General features: G+C 41.8%; 1 protein-coding gene across 4 annotated transcripts; it reads right to left on the bottom strand.

Annotated features, from left to right (window-relative positions):
- Positions 1 to 590: 590 nt before the first annotated feature.
- LOC121534003 (nicotinate-nucleotide pyrophosphorylase [carboxylating]-like) lies at positions 591 to 13,038 on the bottom strand. Of its 4 annotated transcripts, none has more exons than XM_045217383.1 (5): positions 12,886 to 13,038; positions 2,163 to 2,454; positions 1,576 to 1,886; positions 1,178 to 1,309; positions 591 to 917 (listed from the first exon to the last, which is right to left on the bottom strand). In XM_045217383.1, the coding sequence occupies exons 2-5, from the start codon at positions 2,413 to 2,415 to the stop codon at positions 702 to 704; spliced, it is 912 nt and encodes a 303-aa protein (XP_045073318.1). In that variant the 5' UTR covers positions 2,416 to 2,454; positions 12,886 to 13,038; the 3' UTR covers positions 591 to 701. The 4 variants fall into 4 exon arrangements, with proteins under 4 accessions (XP_045073318.1, XP_045073317.1, XP_045073316.1 ...); XM_045217382.1 differs by lacking the exon at positions 12,886 to 13,038 and adding an exon at positions 11,431 to 11,537; XM_045217381.1 differs by lacking the exon at positions 12,886 to 13,038 and adding an exon at positions 8,871 to 9,564.
- Between the last annotated feature and the right edge of the window lie 4,767 nt (positions 13,039 to 17,805).

Here is a 17,805-nt window from a genome sequence, read left to right on the forward strand (position 1 = left end):
TATTTCAAAATGTATGGTTACTTCATAGATTGTTACTTTAATAATTACAAATGTGACAAAAAACAAATAGCTAATAAAATCATCTAACTTACCAACAAGCAACACGTCTTGAAAGAACTCTAGTTATAATGCCAGATAATCTCTTCCTAAATAGAACTGATTTCCTGAAACCCTCTTGCGTTATTTATGCCCTAGCCACCCACGTCATATCGGGGAAATGGTACCCGTCAATCATAATCAAAACTTGTTTCACAGGCCTATATAATGTAAATTCAAAGATGGCCATTTTATGCATGTTTAACTTAAGTGTTTTGAATACTGATATCTGGTTTATTCATATTAATTTAACAGGTGATGGCAATATCAGTGGTGGAAGTGTGGTGTTTTAATCCATGAAGCTTTTACAGTATAGTGACTTAGTTACTAATTTATCATATTTTCTCCCAGTGGATCATAGAAATGTGGGATTCTAAAGCATATCCTATATAATAGATAATGATCACTTTGGGACAAAAGAAACTGAGGGAACAGTCTTAATAATGATTTCTAAATTAGTTGTAGTTGTACCCAGAAAATAAATCATACAGTCATCATCTCTGAATGTCATAGTTTTAAATCTCAAGTAACATTCCAGAATTTTTTCTCTTGATCATCTCCTGGATGAGAATTCAATTTTTAACAAAAATCCTGAATTGCCACAGTTACTGTGATTGTAACATGATTGGAAAGGCAACAGGCTTTTGAACCTTGAGGGAGAAGTCTACCACGGGGCAACCCTGGGTGATGCAGCCCAGAGAGATGATGTCCACATGGGGGGAGAGATACTGTGGCAGGGAGTCTGGGGTCACCCCTCCACTGGCCTCGATCAGCACAGACGGGAACTCCTCCTTCAGAAGCTGTGCTGCCGCATGGAGTTCCTGAGAGAGGAAGGGACAGAGGAGGAATAGAGGCCGAAAGGTACGAGTTCGGGAAGAGACCGTGTAGGAAAGAAGAGATTGAACGAAATGCACAGCACTGACACACAGGAGGAAGAAGAATATTACTTTAATTGATAGTCCAATGTACATGAATGTCCAACGGAAATATGTCTTCTGCTTTATCACAAGCCCTCCAGTACGTCTCTACCGCTTCTACATGACTTCCCTGATGTCTTTGGGATGTCCTTCATCAGTCTCACCTGTGGCTTAAAGTTGTCCAGCATGACGATGTCAGCTCCTGCCGTGGCAGCCTCACTGCCCTCCTCCCGGCTGCCGCACTCCACCTCGATCTTACTGCTGAAGCCACACACAGAGCGGGCGTCCCTCACCGCCTGGAAACCACACAGGTAGGAATTACATCAAATCAGTTCTCTATCAGAATGCAAAATGTATCTCTATTCAAAATGCACAGAGGAAAGACTTCAGCTAAGCACTCGTATTAGAAAAAGGCCAGATCTAATGGTACATATTGGAATATGAAAGACATGCATTCTTGCACTCTGATTTTCATGCATTTGTGAAAGGATTTCAGAGGAATCGACAACCACAATATAGTATAGGTTGATGTCAAATGTTTGAGCCATCCACCCCTGCCTACCTGTGTGACACTCCCTGATGCCCATTTGTGATTGTCTTTCAGCATCACCATACCACTCAGGTCCTGTCTGTGCATGGATACGCCGCCCACCAGCATGGCATACTTCTCCACCAGCCGGAACCCAGGGGTGGTTTTACGCGTGCCAGCCACATGGCCATGCCAGCCTGCCTCCCTGGCGATGCTCTGTAGCTGGGAGCAGCGGGTGGCTATCCCCGAGGCCCGGGCCAGGCAGTTGAGGGCCGGTCTCTCACCGAGGAGGACGCACCTTGCTGGACCTCTGACCACAGCAGTCTGGGCCACCGCATCTGGACCTGGTGGAGGTGAGGTCAAAGTAGAGTTTACCTAAAAAATTACAAACATCATGTGAGTGAACTGTATTTAAATGGTTAGATTGTAATCAGTTGGAATCTATTCCAACTGAATTTTGTGTATGCCAGACTCAAAGCTTGTTTCCCCAATACCTTCTCCAAATGAATTTGGCAGTGTGATCAGACTTGAGGTGTATTGTCATCATATTTGTGAGGCATCTGTGTATTCTCCAAGTCCTCCAGCATGCTTTTTGACCAGGCTCATAGTTGTTCTCTTACCCAGCTGTGCCCCCTCTCTGTGTGCCCATTCCACAGTGCAGCTGAGCTCAGTGAAGACAGCAGTGAAGAAGGGGCTGCCTGCCAGCACGCTGCACGGCGTTTTACACAACAACCTGGCCTCAACCTCATGTGACCCCACACACAACCCTGCAGGGTCAAAGTTCGGTGTGTCCTCTGCTAGCCACTCCCGTGCCAGCCGGGTCAGCGTGTGGGGAGGGAGGGTGTGTGACAGGTCATACTGAGGAGGAGTCATCTTGAGAGGTGAGGTCAAATGTGACGCCGGGAAGTTGTTCTGTTAAGAACGGAGAAAGGGGGTTAGTTCTAGTGCTTTAATCTGTCTATCCACTGATGATAGTTAACAGTTTGTAGTTTATTTGTACCAATAAACTGTCCTGAGTTCTGGTATGAATGAATCCCTGCACTCAATGTGTTTTTTCGACCTGTTGCTTTGTAACAGTGTCCCTCTTCAGGTTAAGATTCACCACAAATGAAGAACGCCGGTGTGGGGGCCCAGAGGAGAATGAAAATTGCCGTTTTGGGGGCCTCAAGGGGGCTGATGTGTTAGAAATGCCAAAGCCAATTTCTGGTCCCAGTCGGCCCCTGCCGGTGTGGTGATATAACTCAAGACCCTGGTACAAGTTCAGAGTGCAGATTGCAAAGAGCGCTCTGTAAGCCACACCCCAGTGGGCAGAGCTAGGCATGTTGCTTGTGCACATTTTAGTAAGGAGATATCAAATGGAGATAGAATCTCATTTTACAATGGGTCTGCGATGGTTCTGTGTAGTTATGCTAATATATCTGAGTCAAGTGCATTGCAGTCAATCTATGATCAATAAGTAAGATCTTAGGGATGCTCTAACTAACGCGTTTTCTATTTCTCTGAGTCTCCCCACCCGAGGCTCTAGGACAACGGCTGAGGGCACTCTGGCCGACACCTGGACGTGCCTGCCCCCCCTCCCCTCCCCTCTATCTGCCTGTTGCTGCCTCCACTGCTTCAGTCTCTCCCCCCACCCCCACACACACACAGAAACTTGGATTTCTTTACTTACCATGACATCTTTATGAACAGCCATCTGACCATAGGGTCTTGAAGTGTTTGTACCCTCTATAGCCTAGCTATGGATATTGTCTGAGCTTGCTGGTCATATATGACCGTGATTTAATACTGGATGGAAAACAGACTGTTGCTCTTTCCTTATTGAAACGCATGGTGAATAATGAGGGCGACTATGTTTTCAATGTGTCAAGTGTATGCAATGCAAATTACAATAAAGATCGCGATTGTGAATTCATTGTATGTTTTGTACATTCCGATTTGGCAATTCTGCTCATTGACCTGGTTGTCTTCATTATTTCCAATAAGACCTTATTGTGAACCTTGTCCTGTCTCTGTACATTGATTTATCACCACAAGAATCCTTAATACACAATCATCCAAGTTGGGATCAATAAACTGCTACAACTAGGGTTAAGGTCAATTCCATTGAAAAGCAATGCAGAATCATTTGAACACTGCCTATCATAACCCAAGATCTAAAGCTGTATTAGTTCATATTAGACCATCTATAAATCTGTTTTATGAATTTGAATGGTTATATTTTTCTAGCCTATCCCACAGTTTACAAAAACGTGGCAGGGCCAGGCTGTTGCAATAGGAGAATATGGCTATTTCTGTCAATGAATGACTGTTTGAATAAACATCCTTTATTCTGTTCGTGTGTGTACCTTTGTGCACTTGTGTGATGGATGGATCAATGTTAACAATTGATAAATTGCAAAAAATTGAATGACACCTGGATCTTTATATTCTAAAGTTTCTGAACAGTCATGTAACCATTGGAAGTGTTTTTGTTGCCATGTAGGCCTAGTATTTAGCCTTTGTTGGGGTTAACCAAGGGGACTGTAATTCCTTAGGTGCTGGTAGCTGAAGATGTGTTAGCTCTCAGGTGAAGAGGCAGTAGGTGACAGACTCTGGACAGTGGACACACACACGTACAACCTGTGTTCAACACAACTTATCAATAACATAAATAATTATCAAGTGTCGAAATTCATCAAAGTACTACAAGTCAACTGTGATTCCACGGTCTAGCATCTGTGCTGTCCCGTGTGGCTCACTTGGTAGAGCATGGCACTTGCAACGCCAGGGTTGTGTGTCCGATTCTCATGGGGGACAGGTATGAAAATGTATGCACTCACTACTACTGTAAGTCGTTCCCTTAGCTCTACCCAACAGATGCGTCAGCATGATTCAGTTTGGCTGGCGCCTAGCTGAACCGAACGAGTGTGCTTGCATACTCCCTTAAAATACTTTTCACTTGAAAAAATGAGAAAGAAGTGTCCATTTTGAGATGCCGTAGCATTATCAGAATTAATCTAAAATAACTCAAGTAATCGGTTATTAATTGTAATGTTTTTGCCGAGGATATATTAGTTGCGCAATTTTACATCTAACTAAGATGTTTGGTGCAGTATTTCTCAATGAAAACATTTGCATGAAAACAAGTCATCTCACATTGAATGACAGACTTTATTGAATAATCCCTACTGTTGACCTATCACCGATAAAGGGGCGTAGACTTCGGCTCCAAACTTCGGTGAGGGTCTTTTCGGGCACACAAAACCGAAGTCCAAAACAAAACAAAAACGTCACAAAATGTAATCATAATATATGCACGAACTCTTCCGAACAGTTTCGGAATGGGAAGTATGCGGACATCTTAAGGCACATCTCTGATATTAAGAGATCTCTACCTTTAGTAAACTATTAGTCACACTTCCAGTTCACAATTCCAGTTTACATAAGCTTTTATTTTACTTGCTATACAACAGAGAACAAAATGTCCAAATCAGACTGTACAAAATATACAATGAATTCACAATGGCTGTCTTTAGCGTAATTTGCATTGCATTCAATTGAAACATCGAAAACATAGTAGCCCTCCAACTATCAGTTTTCCATCCAGTTATAAATCAAGAAGTGTTATTGGGCCAAGTCTAGGAGACGCCACAATTTCCACCAGTGTTCTTTTGTGTGAAAAGTACAAAGTGTGTCTCTGACAAGGGTCAATTACAATGTGAATTTAATGTCCATCAGGTCTCTCTTGTGAACGAGCATAATTTATTCCAAGCACTGGTGGTCACTAGATAAACAACGCCCCCCTTAGGCAGATATTGTTCTATTGAGAACTGTCTGGGACTTGTTTCCCTGTTTGCTACTCAAAGATATTTTATTTATTAAGTCATAGACAAAATTAACTGCAATACACATGGTCTGAAATAAATTAGCATAACTACACAGACCCATTGTAAAACGAGAGGCCTATCTTGGTAATATAATGTGTCCCAGTGCACAAGCAACATGCCTAGATAGGCCCACTGGGGCGTGGTTTACGGAGCGCTCTTTGCAACGGCAGTGTTCGATTAAGGATTAAGCTGAGCCGAGGTGGACCAGTCTATGGCCTGTGAGGTGAAAGGGCAAAAGTGGTGAGGAAGGAGCGCCCTTCTCAAATCAAACAGTAATCTGCGCCCCTCCGGTCATCGTTCAGCATGGTCTATCGTTCAGAAATATACATCTCCTTTCCATAAAAGGCAGATTGGGAAGGCAGAAAGTGTCTATCTTCAATAGTAATCACTTTTGCATGTGAAAACACAGAATCCTACTCATTACAGTGCAGCCAACTTTTGAAGAAAGCTTGGAGAGAGATTTACTATTTGAATTTCATTGCCATCTGGCACAACCCCTAGATGGGGGACTGGGGGGGTCCTCCCTCAGGAAAATGTTTAAAGCTCATTTCCTGCAATTCTACATATTTTGACATGGCTTAGGCCTATGACCAGGGTGGATTTTTTTTACAGGTCAAGTGTATTCAGGATGCTTTGAACATTAAATGAACACTGAAAATTCTACGACTTTGTTGCTTTGAGATTTTTTAGGGATCACATTTAAAGAATGCAAATATTTTTTTAACATCTTTTATAGTTGGTTTGACACTTTATTCAGACAGTAATTAAATGAGCTCGGGAGACAGGCAAATGCTAAAAACAGTGCACCAAGGCTCTGCACAGGAAATTGTAATATTAATGGTTGATGGCAGTGGTTAACCAAATCATAGATTGCAGTCTCGTTGTCCATAGACTGATTTCAAGGTAAGGACACAAACATTTTGTAATTTAGGTGAACTCCCTCTTTAAAATAGGGCTGGAAGAAAATCCTGCTTTCTCTCCAGAAGGGTTGGCCACCCCTGATCTATGTTTCCCAAGTGCTGGTTGTTTGAAAATGTTCTCGTTATAACAATAATTTCTCAAAATCACCCAACCTTTAAAAAAAATTGAATGAATATCAATATTCAGATGGTTTATGCCTACTAGGTGAAGATCCTTGCCATCATCTTACTCGACATAGACAATATGATGCCTTTATGAGTTGTGAGTCCCCCTACCATCTCTGCCTAGCATGTGCACAACACTAAAATGTCAAATTATATTTGATTCCTGGAGCATTTAAGAGCCAATGCTTATTTGAATCTCATTCAAAACTGTCCATGAATGGCAACAATGTATAGACTCATATAATTCATTTTCAAAGACAACTAGGCATATCACATTTCAAATATGTGATTACACTGGTCAAGTGGAATAATAAAATAAGTGTGGGGAATAACAGTAGTTAGTCTATATTGTAGCCCTTTGTTAATGAGAATCATTCCACTGACCAGACTAAGTAAATAGATAAAATTTCCTGAAGACAAGTTGACTAAATCTGCCACAACACCCTAACCAAATTATTTGTATATTAATTGTCATCCCTGTAGAATCAAAATGGACACTTTTTGTTTCACAATCTGTTTGACAAAATAATTTTTCATAGTTACAAACATGCCACCCTACCAAACCAAATCATACTGTAGGTCTGTCTGCTGTGTGGATTAAATCGACTTTAGTACATTACATTTTAGTCATTTAGCAGACGCTCTTATCCAGAGCGACTTACATGAGCAATTAGAGTTAAGTGCCTTGCTTAAGGGCACATCGACAGATTTTTCACCTAGTCGGCTCGGGGATTAGAACCAGCGACCTTTCGGTTACTGGCACAACGCTCTTACCCACTAAGCTACCTGCCGCCCATGCTGTCAAATATTATCTGCAATAATAGGGATAGGAGTAACAGCAACCTAATTTTGTTGACAACATTGTATTTTACAGTTTTATACATTCAGCAGAATACGTTCTCTCTCGCCATTCAGCTCCACTCTAATCTTGAGGGGCGTTTCTTTAAAACATGCATCCAATCCCCTTGATTCCTTACATAACTAGACCTGCTAGATATGCTTCAATGTGCTCGTGATGCTAAATTCCAGGCGCAGATGCTCTGATTTCAAAACGATTTGGAGCACAGTTGAACAGTTAACGCGCTGACTAATTATAAAAAAATAAATGCAGTACTTTTCAATGCGTGAGATATAAGAGATGTGCCGTGAGTGTGAGAAGAGGGTCAAATGCGCCTGTCTCACGGTCAATGCGTGAGAGTTTGTCCTTATCCCACGTCCATTTTGTTTTGAACCAAATTCGCCGTTGGCCAAAGCGAACGCAATCACCTTTAACCCATCTACCGGGCCAGACAACCCAATCATCTCAGTGTTTCCCTCTAGATAGAACAGCCAAAGTCAAAATAACTCGTAATGTCCGACTTAATAATATAATAATTGACTTGCTACGTGGTTGCTACGGCACGTGTATAAATCCATCCATTTACCAAGTCGGATATTTCCCGAGTTTCCTTGTTCCGAATCCCACGTGAAAGCGGCAAAATGAATGGGTCTGTGGTAAACACAGGCTTAGGAGATCTTGTTTTGTTCTATAATATATTCTTCATCAGCTAACGCTTGTGTATTTTGAACCATTTATGTGATCAAAACAAGCACATAAAGGCGTCCCAATTAATAAAGGTCTGATAGTCTCATAAAACAAAAAGTATAAGAACTCCTAAGCCTGTGTTAACCTTAGACCTTATTTTCAGTGTTTATCCCGAAACCCTATTCTTTCCCCATTCACTTCCCCCATTTGAATAGCTGAACGAAACAGATGCAACTCATTTCCGCTTTTTAGGACAACAAGCTGGCGAGCTCTACGGGCGCGTTCCTCTGCCCAGGCGTTGGTCCCGTGTAGCTCAGTTGGTAGAGCATGGCGCTTGCAACGCCAGTGTTGTGGGTTCGATTCCCACGGGGGGCCAGTATGAAAATGTATACACTCACTAACTGTAAGTGGCTCTGGATAAGAGAGTCTGCTAAATGACTAAAATGTCAAATGTTGCTGACGCATGCCATATCTTACAACGGCTGGATAGGTATTTTAAGTATCAGCTAACCATATAATGTTTTAGCAATCTGTCAGTCGATGACGTTTTACGCAACAATTGGTTTGGTTGATGCATGCAACGTCTGGGAACAACACCTAGCTATTGCCACGTTTAAGACAACTGGGAACTCTAAAAAAAACGACCCCGGACTGGGAAAGGTCGTTTTAAACGATAATTCCAACTCCGAATTCCAAGTCGGAAACTCGGGTATCTTTCTAGAGCTCCGAGCATGTCACCACACCGGACCCATATTTTTTTTTGTGAACGGCGATCATTGGTCGAAATGTAGTAATCAAGCATGCTATATTTATTTTTAGTTGTCTTCTCTTATCTTCTTCCGAAATCCTCACCTGCTTATTCAGAGCCGACTGAACGTTGGTGCTCTTGATGATGTGGATATCTCTGCACTCAATGTGCTTTTTCGACGCGTTGTGTTTTTTAACAGTGTCCTTCTTCAGGTGAGGATTCCCCACCACAAACGAAGAAAGCTTGCCTGCAAGTTGTGCTTCGGCCTTGCAATACTTGCAAAACATAACATTTCCTTCAAGATGCAACCACGGGAAAGCTTTCTCCCACTGTGCGTTATATTTGTATTGTTTCCCACCGGCAGTTGTTGGCGAAGCGGGGGCAACGCCGGTGGCAGTGCTAACGCTACTGCTAGCCGAATCTTCATCTTGTGTTGCTGGTGGCTCGGCAAGATCACTGGCAGATTCGGACCCGGCCTCCTCGGGATCCTGATGACATTGTCGCCTAAAATTTAATTGGATGCTTTTCATTCTCCTTTACAGTTGCGAGCCAAAACGGGCGCACTCTTCTCTCAAGGTACTCGTCTCAAAGGCTCGCGGTTTCAGCCTCTGACTAGGCTATGATTGGCGCGTTCAGCTACGCAAACTTGAACCTGGCTACGATTGGCTCGTTGAGCTGCGCCTTGAAAATGTGAAGTCCCGCCTACTTCCGGGTTCAAGCCCCGTACTGTTTAATGAACTTCAAGCTTATATCGCAGATAGAACAATGAGACAGATATTTCACCGGATGTATAAATGTGACGCATCCGCTTTGCGTTTCCACTCACTACCAAATATGGGAGGAAGCCCAGTGGCCGGCAGTGGGAGAAGATGGAACGAGTTGGATTTTGACCGACATTCTGCAAATGTTCTCATCGATGAAACCTTTTATCTCAATACAGTTCTGTTTCCAAAACTAAACTATGTTACGAACAGAGTGGACTACGTTTTGTAGACTTTACCCTTTGCCAAAGTTTCAATAAAATTGGGTTGTTTAGAAGGAGTGCAAAGGCGAATTCAGTTATCGCACACGTGCACTTCAGAGTTGGCGTTCCCTAACGGAAATATGTAAATATATGCTAGAACGCGCAAATAGGAACTCAATATCTGCACACCTCCTTGATTTTCTGCCCACTATGACGCATTTGTTCCCATTTGAAACAATAGGCTGTGGTCCATCTTGGTTTAGTTATAAAAAGTATTTGGTTTGGTTATAATTTTTTTGTTGCTTATTATCAAATTCATGAAAACTTGGTCATTTAAGATATGTAGAATTATATTCCTATATTATATTTACTTCTACCTAATAGAGTTTTTTTCATATTCGAAAACCTTCATAAAAGGCATTGGTTAAAGGTAAATTAATCCATGAATACGAATATTATTTTACATATCTTAAATTATCAAATTTTCAAGAATTGTATGATATACGCCAAAAGCCCATTTAAAAACAGTACAGGTATACATGCTATGAAACAAAACAGCAGGTATAAACCGCAACTCGCACATGTGCTCATAACTCTCACGTGTATAACTACAACCAGTTAACAAGTCGTAATGTTAGAGTTTCCAAGTTCCGACTAATATGTGAAAGCAGCATAAGTAAGATCCTTGGGACGTCCACCAGAGCATCTACAGATAACTGGTGGCAGACTAATAACTTCCTCAAACTAAAAGTAGTTCCGAAAGAATGTTAAGTTAGGTTACTCTTAGCTCAAACTCTAGGCAACATTCTTCCTTCTCCCTGCAGATCTCTATGAGACTTGCAAAAATTCATTTTTGAAACAAAATGAGTCTGTTGTACAGTAAAAAGTCATTTTGTGTGCAGAAATGATCCATTCTAATAACATTTGGTCCACAGCAATGGTCATGTATAACAGTGGTTCTCAAACCTTTTGGAGTTACTGTATCTCCAATCACATTTTGCTCTGACAAGTTCTTACGTATCTCATGACCTACCCCAACAAATTTTATAGGAATGTTTACGAAACACAATTGTTGTGTACTTAAACACTATTCAACAATACACTAAATCAAATATCCAAATTAATGTGGATATACAATAGGCTACAGAGGAATGTTTATTTACTACCTAATAAACTAACAAAAGTAACAATGTTTCTCTTTTCTTTGATATTGATTTGATTCATTGATTGTTTAGGACCTTCAAAACTGACAATAACACCAGAAAAGTGGAATTTGATCCTTTGCTCATGTTGTAATGTTTACAAGCTAAGCGAAGAATGTGAAAATCAGTCACATTGAGTTACAGCTTTGAAAAAAACTATTAGTCTTCTTGTTTTTTCATGTTTGTTGAACCAGACTTAATCCGAGCAACATAAAAGTTCAAAGTCAAACAAAAAAATATATAATACAAAAAGTAATGTTAATTTACTGATTTCTATATATTTTTTATAATTCTGTTAGAATACTTTTCATTCAGACAAAGATCTTCACTGACATGTCAATTTAATTTCAGAGTCCCAATTATTGGCCCCAAAGCCTTAAAAGTTGCAATCTAAATTCATTATGATTATCTTACTTCTGGAATGATCAGTCATTCTAAAGCACAGCAGATGCCACTTTCCTAAATGCAAAGTGGTGGTTTGGTTTCGGACATACTCACCTTAGTGTAGTGCAATATGCAGGTTTCAGACAAGAAGTGAAAGGGATGTGGGGCTGCATTAAACCTACACTGCACAATGTAAACAGAGATTGTTTATGATGATGTCAGACAACTCTTGCGCAGCACTGCGCAGACACGACACACGACGCACTCGAACACATCCCGTAGCTTCACCAGAGATGGAAGAGCAAGCAAAACATCTCACTCGCTCCTTTTTTTCTGTTACATATACTGTATAGTCAATTAACTAGCTGAGCAGACCAGACCATCTTGGGACTCCCCCACCATTAAAACAAATATTTTGGAAGCTATAGAAATGCATTTATTAATGTCTACATTTGTTTTGCGACATTTATTCTATTACAGACAGCTTAATGCATACTTTTAAATTGTATTATCTGAGCTACATACATGTAATTCTATCCTTGAATCATTTAATTCAAATACTGTAGAATTCAATTCATTCCTATGGAGGACTGCTTCTTCTGAGGAGTGCCAATATGGCTGACCGGTGCCTTCAAAGCCTCTCATTGTCCAATAGATAGCATCAGAAATCCAGGGTTTATATACAGACCCAGCTGCTAATGCCACGTTAAAAACAACTGGGAACTCATAAATCTCAGACTTCTAACTTCAGTGTGTTCAAGACAACTGGGAACTTGGGGAAAAAAACTAGCTCTGACTGGGAAAAATCATTTTCAATGGTCATCCAACTCGGAATTCTAACTCGGGAACTCTGGCCTTTTTCTAGAGCTCCAACTTTCTGACCTGAAGATCACTGACGTCATGATTTGACCTAGTATGTTTCGGAGTTCACAGTTTTCTTGAATGCACCATAATGCATTGGTCTACCACAGTATGAGTCATAATACCCATAAAACCTAGTGGTCAAACACAGAAATGGTTACAATCGTTTTTCCACCATTCATTCATTCATAAATAAGGTTACATGCCTATACTAAGGATCTACTGTCCAGAGGGTAACAGTAAACAATGTTTTCCCGCAGTAAACACACTCTTGACTCGAGAGGATGAATCATTCAATCTCTGAAACCTCAAAAAACCTGACTAAAATAATCCAGCTAGCTAGGGTAGCTACAAGTCAAGTAGTACTTGAAGTAGGCTACCCACCCCTCACCCACAGACACAAACATTATCAAAAACGCCTAGCCCTAGCTTCCCCAAGTTAGCTACCAAGCTAGACTGTTGGTTTATAAAAACTTGTTTTTATTAATTTCTCACGCATTTAAATGGGTAGACAAATAGATGGCTATTAGCAATCTAGCCATGCTAATGTTGCTAACTAACCATGAGTTACCTAGCTAAATAACAGGCATTTTCAATTAACATCTTGCATAAGACAGTTCACAGAATTGTCCATTTTTAAACAACTTTAGCCAATTTATGAATGACTAAATATAGCTAACATTACACAGTTAATCCAGAGATTCTTACCTTTGCCTCGATTCTGCGGTCTCCTCCAGATCATCATGGCCCTTGTGAGACGTGAAGCTTGAGACAGGCATTTGTAGTTCTGTATGATAGAATATTTAGCGTTTCATTTTTGGGGGGTAAATACATGCGAATATATTGATAAAAGTCACCTTGTCCAAGAGCGATTTGCACCATTTTCAAAACATCACGCCAGGATATGTCTACACGAAACACAGTACTTATTTGAAGTGTTTCAAAAATCCACAACGAAAAAATGAATGGTGAAAAAACGATTGGAACCATTTCCGTGTTTGACCGCTAGGTTTTATGGGTATAATGACGGGTCCACTGTGGGGCACAGTGGAGTTGTCATAATACCCATAAAACCTAGTGGTCAAACAGGGAAATGGTTCCAATCGTTTTTTCACCATTCATTTTATCCATTGTGGATTTTCATAAATAAAGTTTGATTTGATTGATGACATTACAGCTGTAGAATATTTAATAAACTGTAATTTTCAGTAGTGCAGTTTTTCATAAATTTTTAATTGATAACTTGGGATTTTATCACTTGACATATCAAATAGTGGGAAGGATCCTATAAATCAAGACTATATGAATGCATGTACCACTCCGAATAAATAAATACTGTGCCTTTGAAGATTTGTCTCTGGTTATGAAACTACAATACATTTACATTTACGTCATTTAGCAGACGCTCTTATCCAGAGCGACTTACAAATTGGTGCATTCACCTTATAGCCAGTGGGATAACCACTTTACAATGTTTTTTTTTTTTTTTTTGGGGGTAAGGGGGGTAGAAGGATGACTTTATCCTATCCCAGGTATTCCTTAAAGAGGTGGGGTTTCAAATGTCTCCGGAAGGTGGTGAGTGACTCCGCTGTCCTGGCGTCGTGAGGGAGCTTGTTCCACCATTGGAGTGCCAGAGCAGCGAACAGTTTTGACTGGACTGAGCGGGAACTATGCTTCCGCAGAGGTAGGGGAGCCAGCAGGCCAGAGGTGGATGAACGCAATGCCCTCGTTTGGGTGTAGGGACTGATCAGAGCCTGAAGGTACGGAGGTGCCGTTCCCCTCACAGCTCCGTAGGCAAGCACCATGGTCTTGTAGCAAATGCAAGCTTCAACTGGAAGCCAGTGGAGTGTGCGGAGGAGCGGGGTGACGTGAGAGAACTTGGGAAGGTTGAACACCAGACGGGCTGCGGCATTCTGGATGAGTTGTAGGGGTTTAATGGCACAGGCAGGGAGCCCAGCCAACAGCGAGTTGCAGTAATCCAGACGGGAGATGACAAGTGCCTGGATTAGGACCTGTGCCACTTCCTGTGTAAGGCAGGGTCGTACTCTCCGAATGTTGTAGAGCATGAACCTACAGGATCGGGTCACCGCCTTGATGTTAGCGGAGAACGACAGGGTGTTGTCCAGGGTCACGCCAAGGCTCTTCGCACTCTGGGAGGAGGACACAACGGAGTTGTCAACCGTGATGGCGAGATCATGGAACAGGCAGTCCTTCCCCGGGAGGAAGAGCAGCTCCGTCTTGCCAAGGTTCAGCTTGAGGTGGTGATCCGTCATCCATACTGATATGTCTGCCAGACATGCAGAGATGCGATTTGCCACCTGGTTATCAGAAGGGGGAAAGGAGAAGATTAGTTGTGTGTCGTCTGCGTAGCAATGATAGGAGAGGCCATGTGAGGATATGACAGAGCCAAGTGACTTGGTGTATAGCGAGAATAGGAGAGGGCCTAGAACTGAGCCCTGGGGGACACCAGTGGTGAGAGCACGTGGTGCGGAGACAGCTTCTCGCCACGCCACTTGGTAGGACGCAATCCAAGAGTGAGCTGCGCCGGAGATGCCCAGCTCGGAGAGGGTGGAGAGGAGGATCTGATGGTTCACAGTATCAAAGGCAGCAGACAGGTCTAGAAGGACAAGAGCAGAGGCACGCTGGATGTCTAAACAAAGTAAATTCTGGATGTCAATAGGTGTTTAGATTCATTCTCATCAATGACAACATTCTAGAACTGAGTTATCACTCATCTAAGTCTGGTATCTGGGGTAATTTAATGATTATACAGTGCATTCGGAAAGTATTCAGACCCCTTGACTTTTTCCACATTTTGTTACATTACAGACTTATTTTAAAATTGATTAAATTGTTTTTACCCCCTCATCAATCTACACACAATACCCCATAATGGACAAAGCAAAAACAGGTTTTTAGAATAATTTTTATTTATTTAACTACGCAAGTCAGTTAAGAACAAATTCTTATTGACGACCTACACCGGCCAAACCCGGACGACGCTGGGCCAATTGTGCGCCGCCCTATCGGACTCCCAATCACAGCCGGTTGTGATACAGCCTGGAATCGAACCAGGGGGTCTGTAGTGACGCCTCAAGCACTGAGATGCAGTGACTTAGACCGCTGCACCACTCGGGAGCCCAAAATGTCTGAAAATGTATTTAAAACCCCCCTGGAAATAATACATTTACATAAGTATTCAGACACTTTACTCAGTACTTTGTTGAAGCACCTTTGGCAGCGATTACAGCCTCAAGTCTTCTTGGGTTTGATGCTACAAGCTTGGCACACCTGTATTTGGGGAGTTTCTCCCATTCTTCTCTGCAGATCCTATTTTCAGGTCTCTCCAGAGCCGTGTTCGATCTGGTTCAAGTCCGGGCTCTGGCTGGGCCACACAAGGACATTCAGAGACTTGTCCCGAAGCCACTCCTGTGTTGTCTTGGCTGTGTGCTTAGGGTTGTTGTTTTGTTGGAAGGTGAACCGTCGACCCAGTCTGAGGTCCTGAGCGCTCTGGAGCAGGTTTTCATCAAGGATCTCTTTGTACTTTGCTCCATTAATCTTTCCCTCAATCCTGACTAGTCTCCCAGTCCCTACCGCTGAAAAACATCCCCACAGCATGATGCTGCCACCACCATGCTTCACCGTAGGGATGGTCCCAGGTATCCTCCAGACGTGATGCTTGGCATTCAGGCTAAATAGTTCAATCTTGGTTTCATCAGACCAGAGAATCTTGTTTCTCATAGTCTGAGAGTCTTTAGGTGCCTTTTGGCAAACTCCAAACTGGCTGTCATGTGCCTTTTACTGAGGAGTTGCTTCCGTCTGGCCACTCTACCATAAAGGCCTGATAGGTGGAGCGCTGCAGAGATGGTTGCCTTCTGGACATTTCTTCCATCTCCACAGAGGAACTCTGGAGCTCTGTCAGATTGACCATTGGGTTCTTGGCCACCTCCCTGGTGGGACCAAGGCCCTTCTCTCCAGATTGCTCAGTTTGGCTGGGCGGCCAGCTCTAGGAAGAGTCTTGGTGGTTCCAAACTTCTTTCATTTAAGAGTGATGGAGGCCACTGTGTTCTTGGGGACCTTCAATTCTGTAGAAATGTTTTGGTACCCTTCCCCAGATCTGTGCCTCGACACAATCCTGTCTCGTAGCTCTACTGACAATTCCTTCGACCTCGTGGCTTGGTTTTTGCTCTGACATGCACTGTCAACTGTGGGACCTTATATAGACAGGTGTGTGCCTTTCCAAATCATGTCCAATCAATTGAATTTATCACAGGTGGACTCCAATCAAGTTGTAGAAACATTTCAAGGATGATCAATGGAAACAGGATGCACCTGAGCTCAATTTCGAGTCTCATAGCAGAGGGTCTGAATACTTATGTAAATAAGGTATTTCTGTTTTTTTATGGGTTTTTATTTTATTTGCTAAAATGTCTAAAAACCTGTTTTCGCTTTGTCATTAAGGGGTATTGTGTGTAGAGTGAAGAAAAACATTCATTTAATCTATTTTAGAATAAGGCTGTAAAGAAACAAAATGTGGAAAAAGTCAAGGGGTCTAAATACTTTCCGAATGCACTGTATAACTGATTAAGTGGCTCTTTCCTTGTAGAATGCTGACAGCAGTATAAAACATATTGTATTGCTAAGATGCTCAAACTTAACTCACCGACACAGGATCAACTTTAACCCTCATGCTGGCCCTGACCAAACTGGTAAGTTGCCCTTCAAGCTAGCTGTACTTCTCCACATGGCCAGACTTATAGTGATCTTCTCCCCTTTTAATGCTCTTATGCTCATCCTTGAAAAATGCCATAAGGTCTGAAATAGACACCAAAGTTGACATACTGTACAAACAATTATCTTGTCTAAGTAATTTTAAATGATTTTATGATCTACTGCTCTGCTAGCTAAACAATTATATAGGCAAAATAAAAATAAAATATGTTCTGATCTACTGCTCTGCTAACTAGCTAGCTAAAGTGTAGTCAGTGGCTAACTAAGACAGAGAAAGGGGATGGAAGTTCAACACTTAATTAAATTAATTTAAATACAGCACATGGCTATCAAAACGTCACACCAAGGTAAGCCTACACCAAAAGTGTTTGTAAAATTCAGGTTGTGAAACATTTATGGAACCATTTCCACGTTTTACTGCTAGGTTTTATGGGTATTATGACCCGTCCACTGTGACAGACTATTGGGCAAAACAGACCGGGTTGGCTCAGATTGTTGACAACATGTAAACTAAATTTAGTCTCCAATGTTTATTGAAAACATAAATACATTTGCACATTGAGCACTTGTCTCTCAAATACATAGTTACGTTGTTGGTTAGCTAGCTAGTGAATTTTAGTAATATTAGCATAGATATGGCATCAGTCAAAACACCTCAACACAAGATATGGTATCAAGAACAAGATAAAACTAGCTAAAATGAGCTACCTACGATGCCCCACATGGCAGCTTCTTGTCATTGTTGCTATCTGGTCATCCAGAATCACAACAACACACGGACTTCTGCCCCATTGAAGCGTGCGCATCGTTTTCGTTGTCAGCTAACCAATCTATGGAAGAGCCACTCCTTAAGCAGACCGGAACTGTGACTATTTTTTTCAATGGTTAACGGCCTGA

This window comes from Coregonus clupeaformis, unplaced genomic scaffold (assembly GCF_020615455.1).
Source record: "Coregonus clupeaformis isolate EN_2021a unplaced genomic scaffold, ASM2061545v1 scaf1047, whole genome shotgun sequence".
Lineage (NCBI taxonomy): Eukaryota > Metazoa > Chordata > Actinopteri > Salmoniformes > Salmonidae > Coregonus > Coregonus clupeaformis.

Coding starts and splice junctions, on each gene's coding strand:
- LOC121534003 (XM_045217381.1), bottom strand. CDS start 9,296: ATGAAAAGCATCCAATTAAATTTTAGGCGACAATGTCATCAGGATCCC. Junction 1,887..2,162: donor CAGAGAGGGGGCACAGCTGG/GTAAGAGAACAA, acceptor CACCTCCACCAG/GTCCAGATGCGGTGGCCCAG. Junction 918..1,177: donor TGGACAACTTTAAGCCACAG/GTGAGACTGATG, acceptor TTCCTCTCTCAG/GAACTCCATGCGGCAGCACA.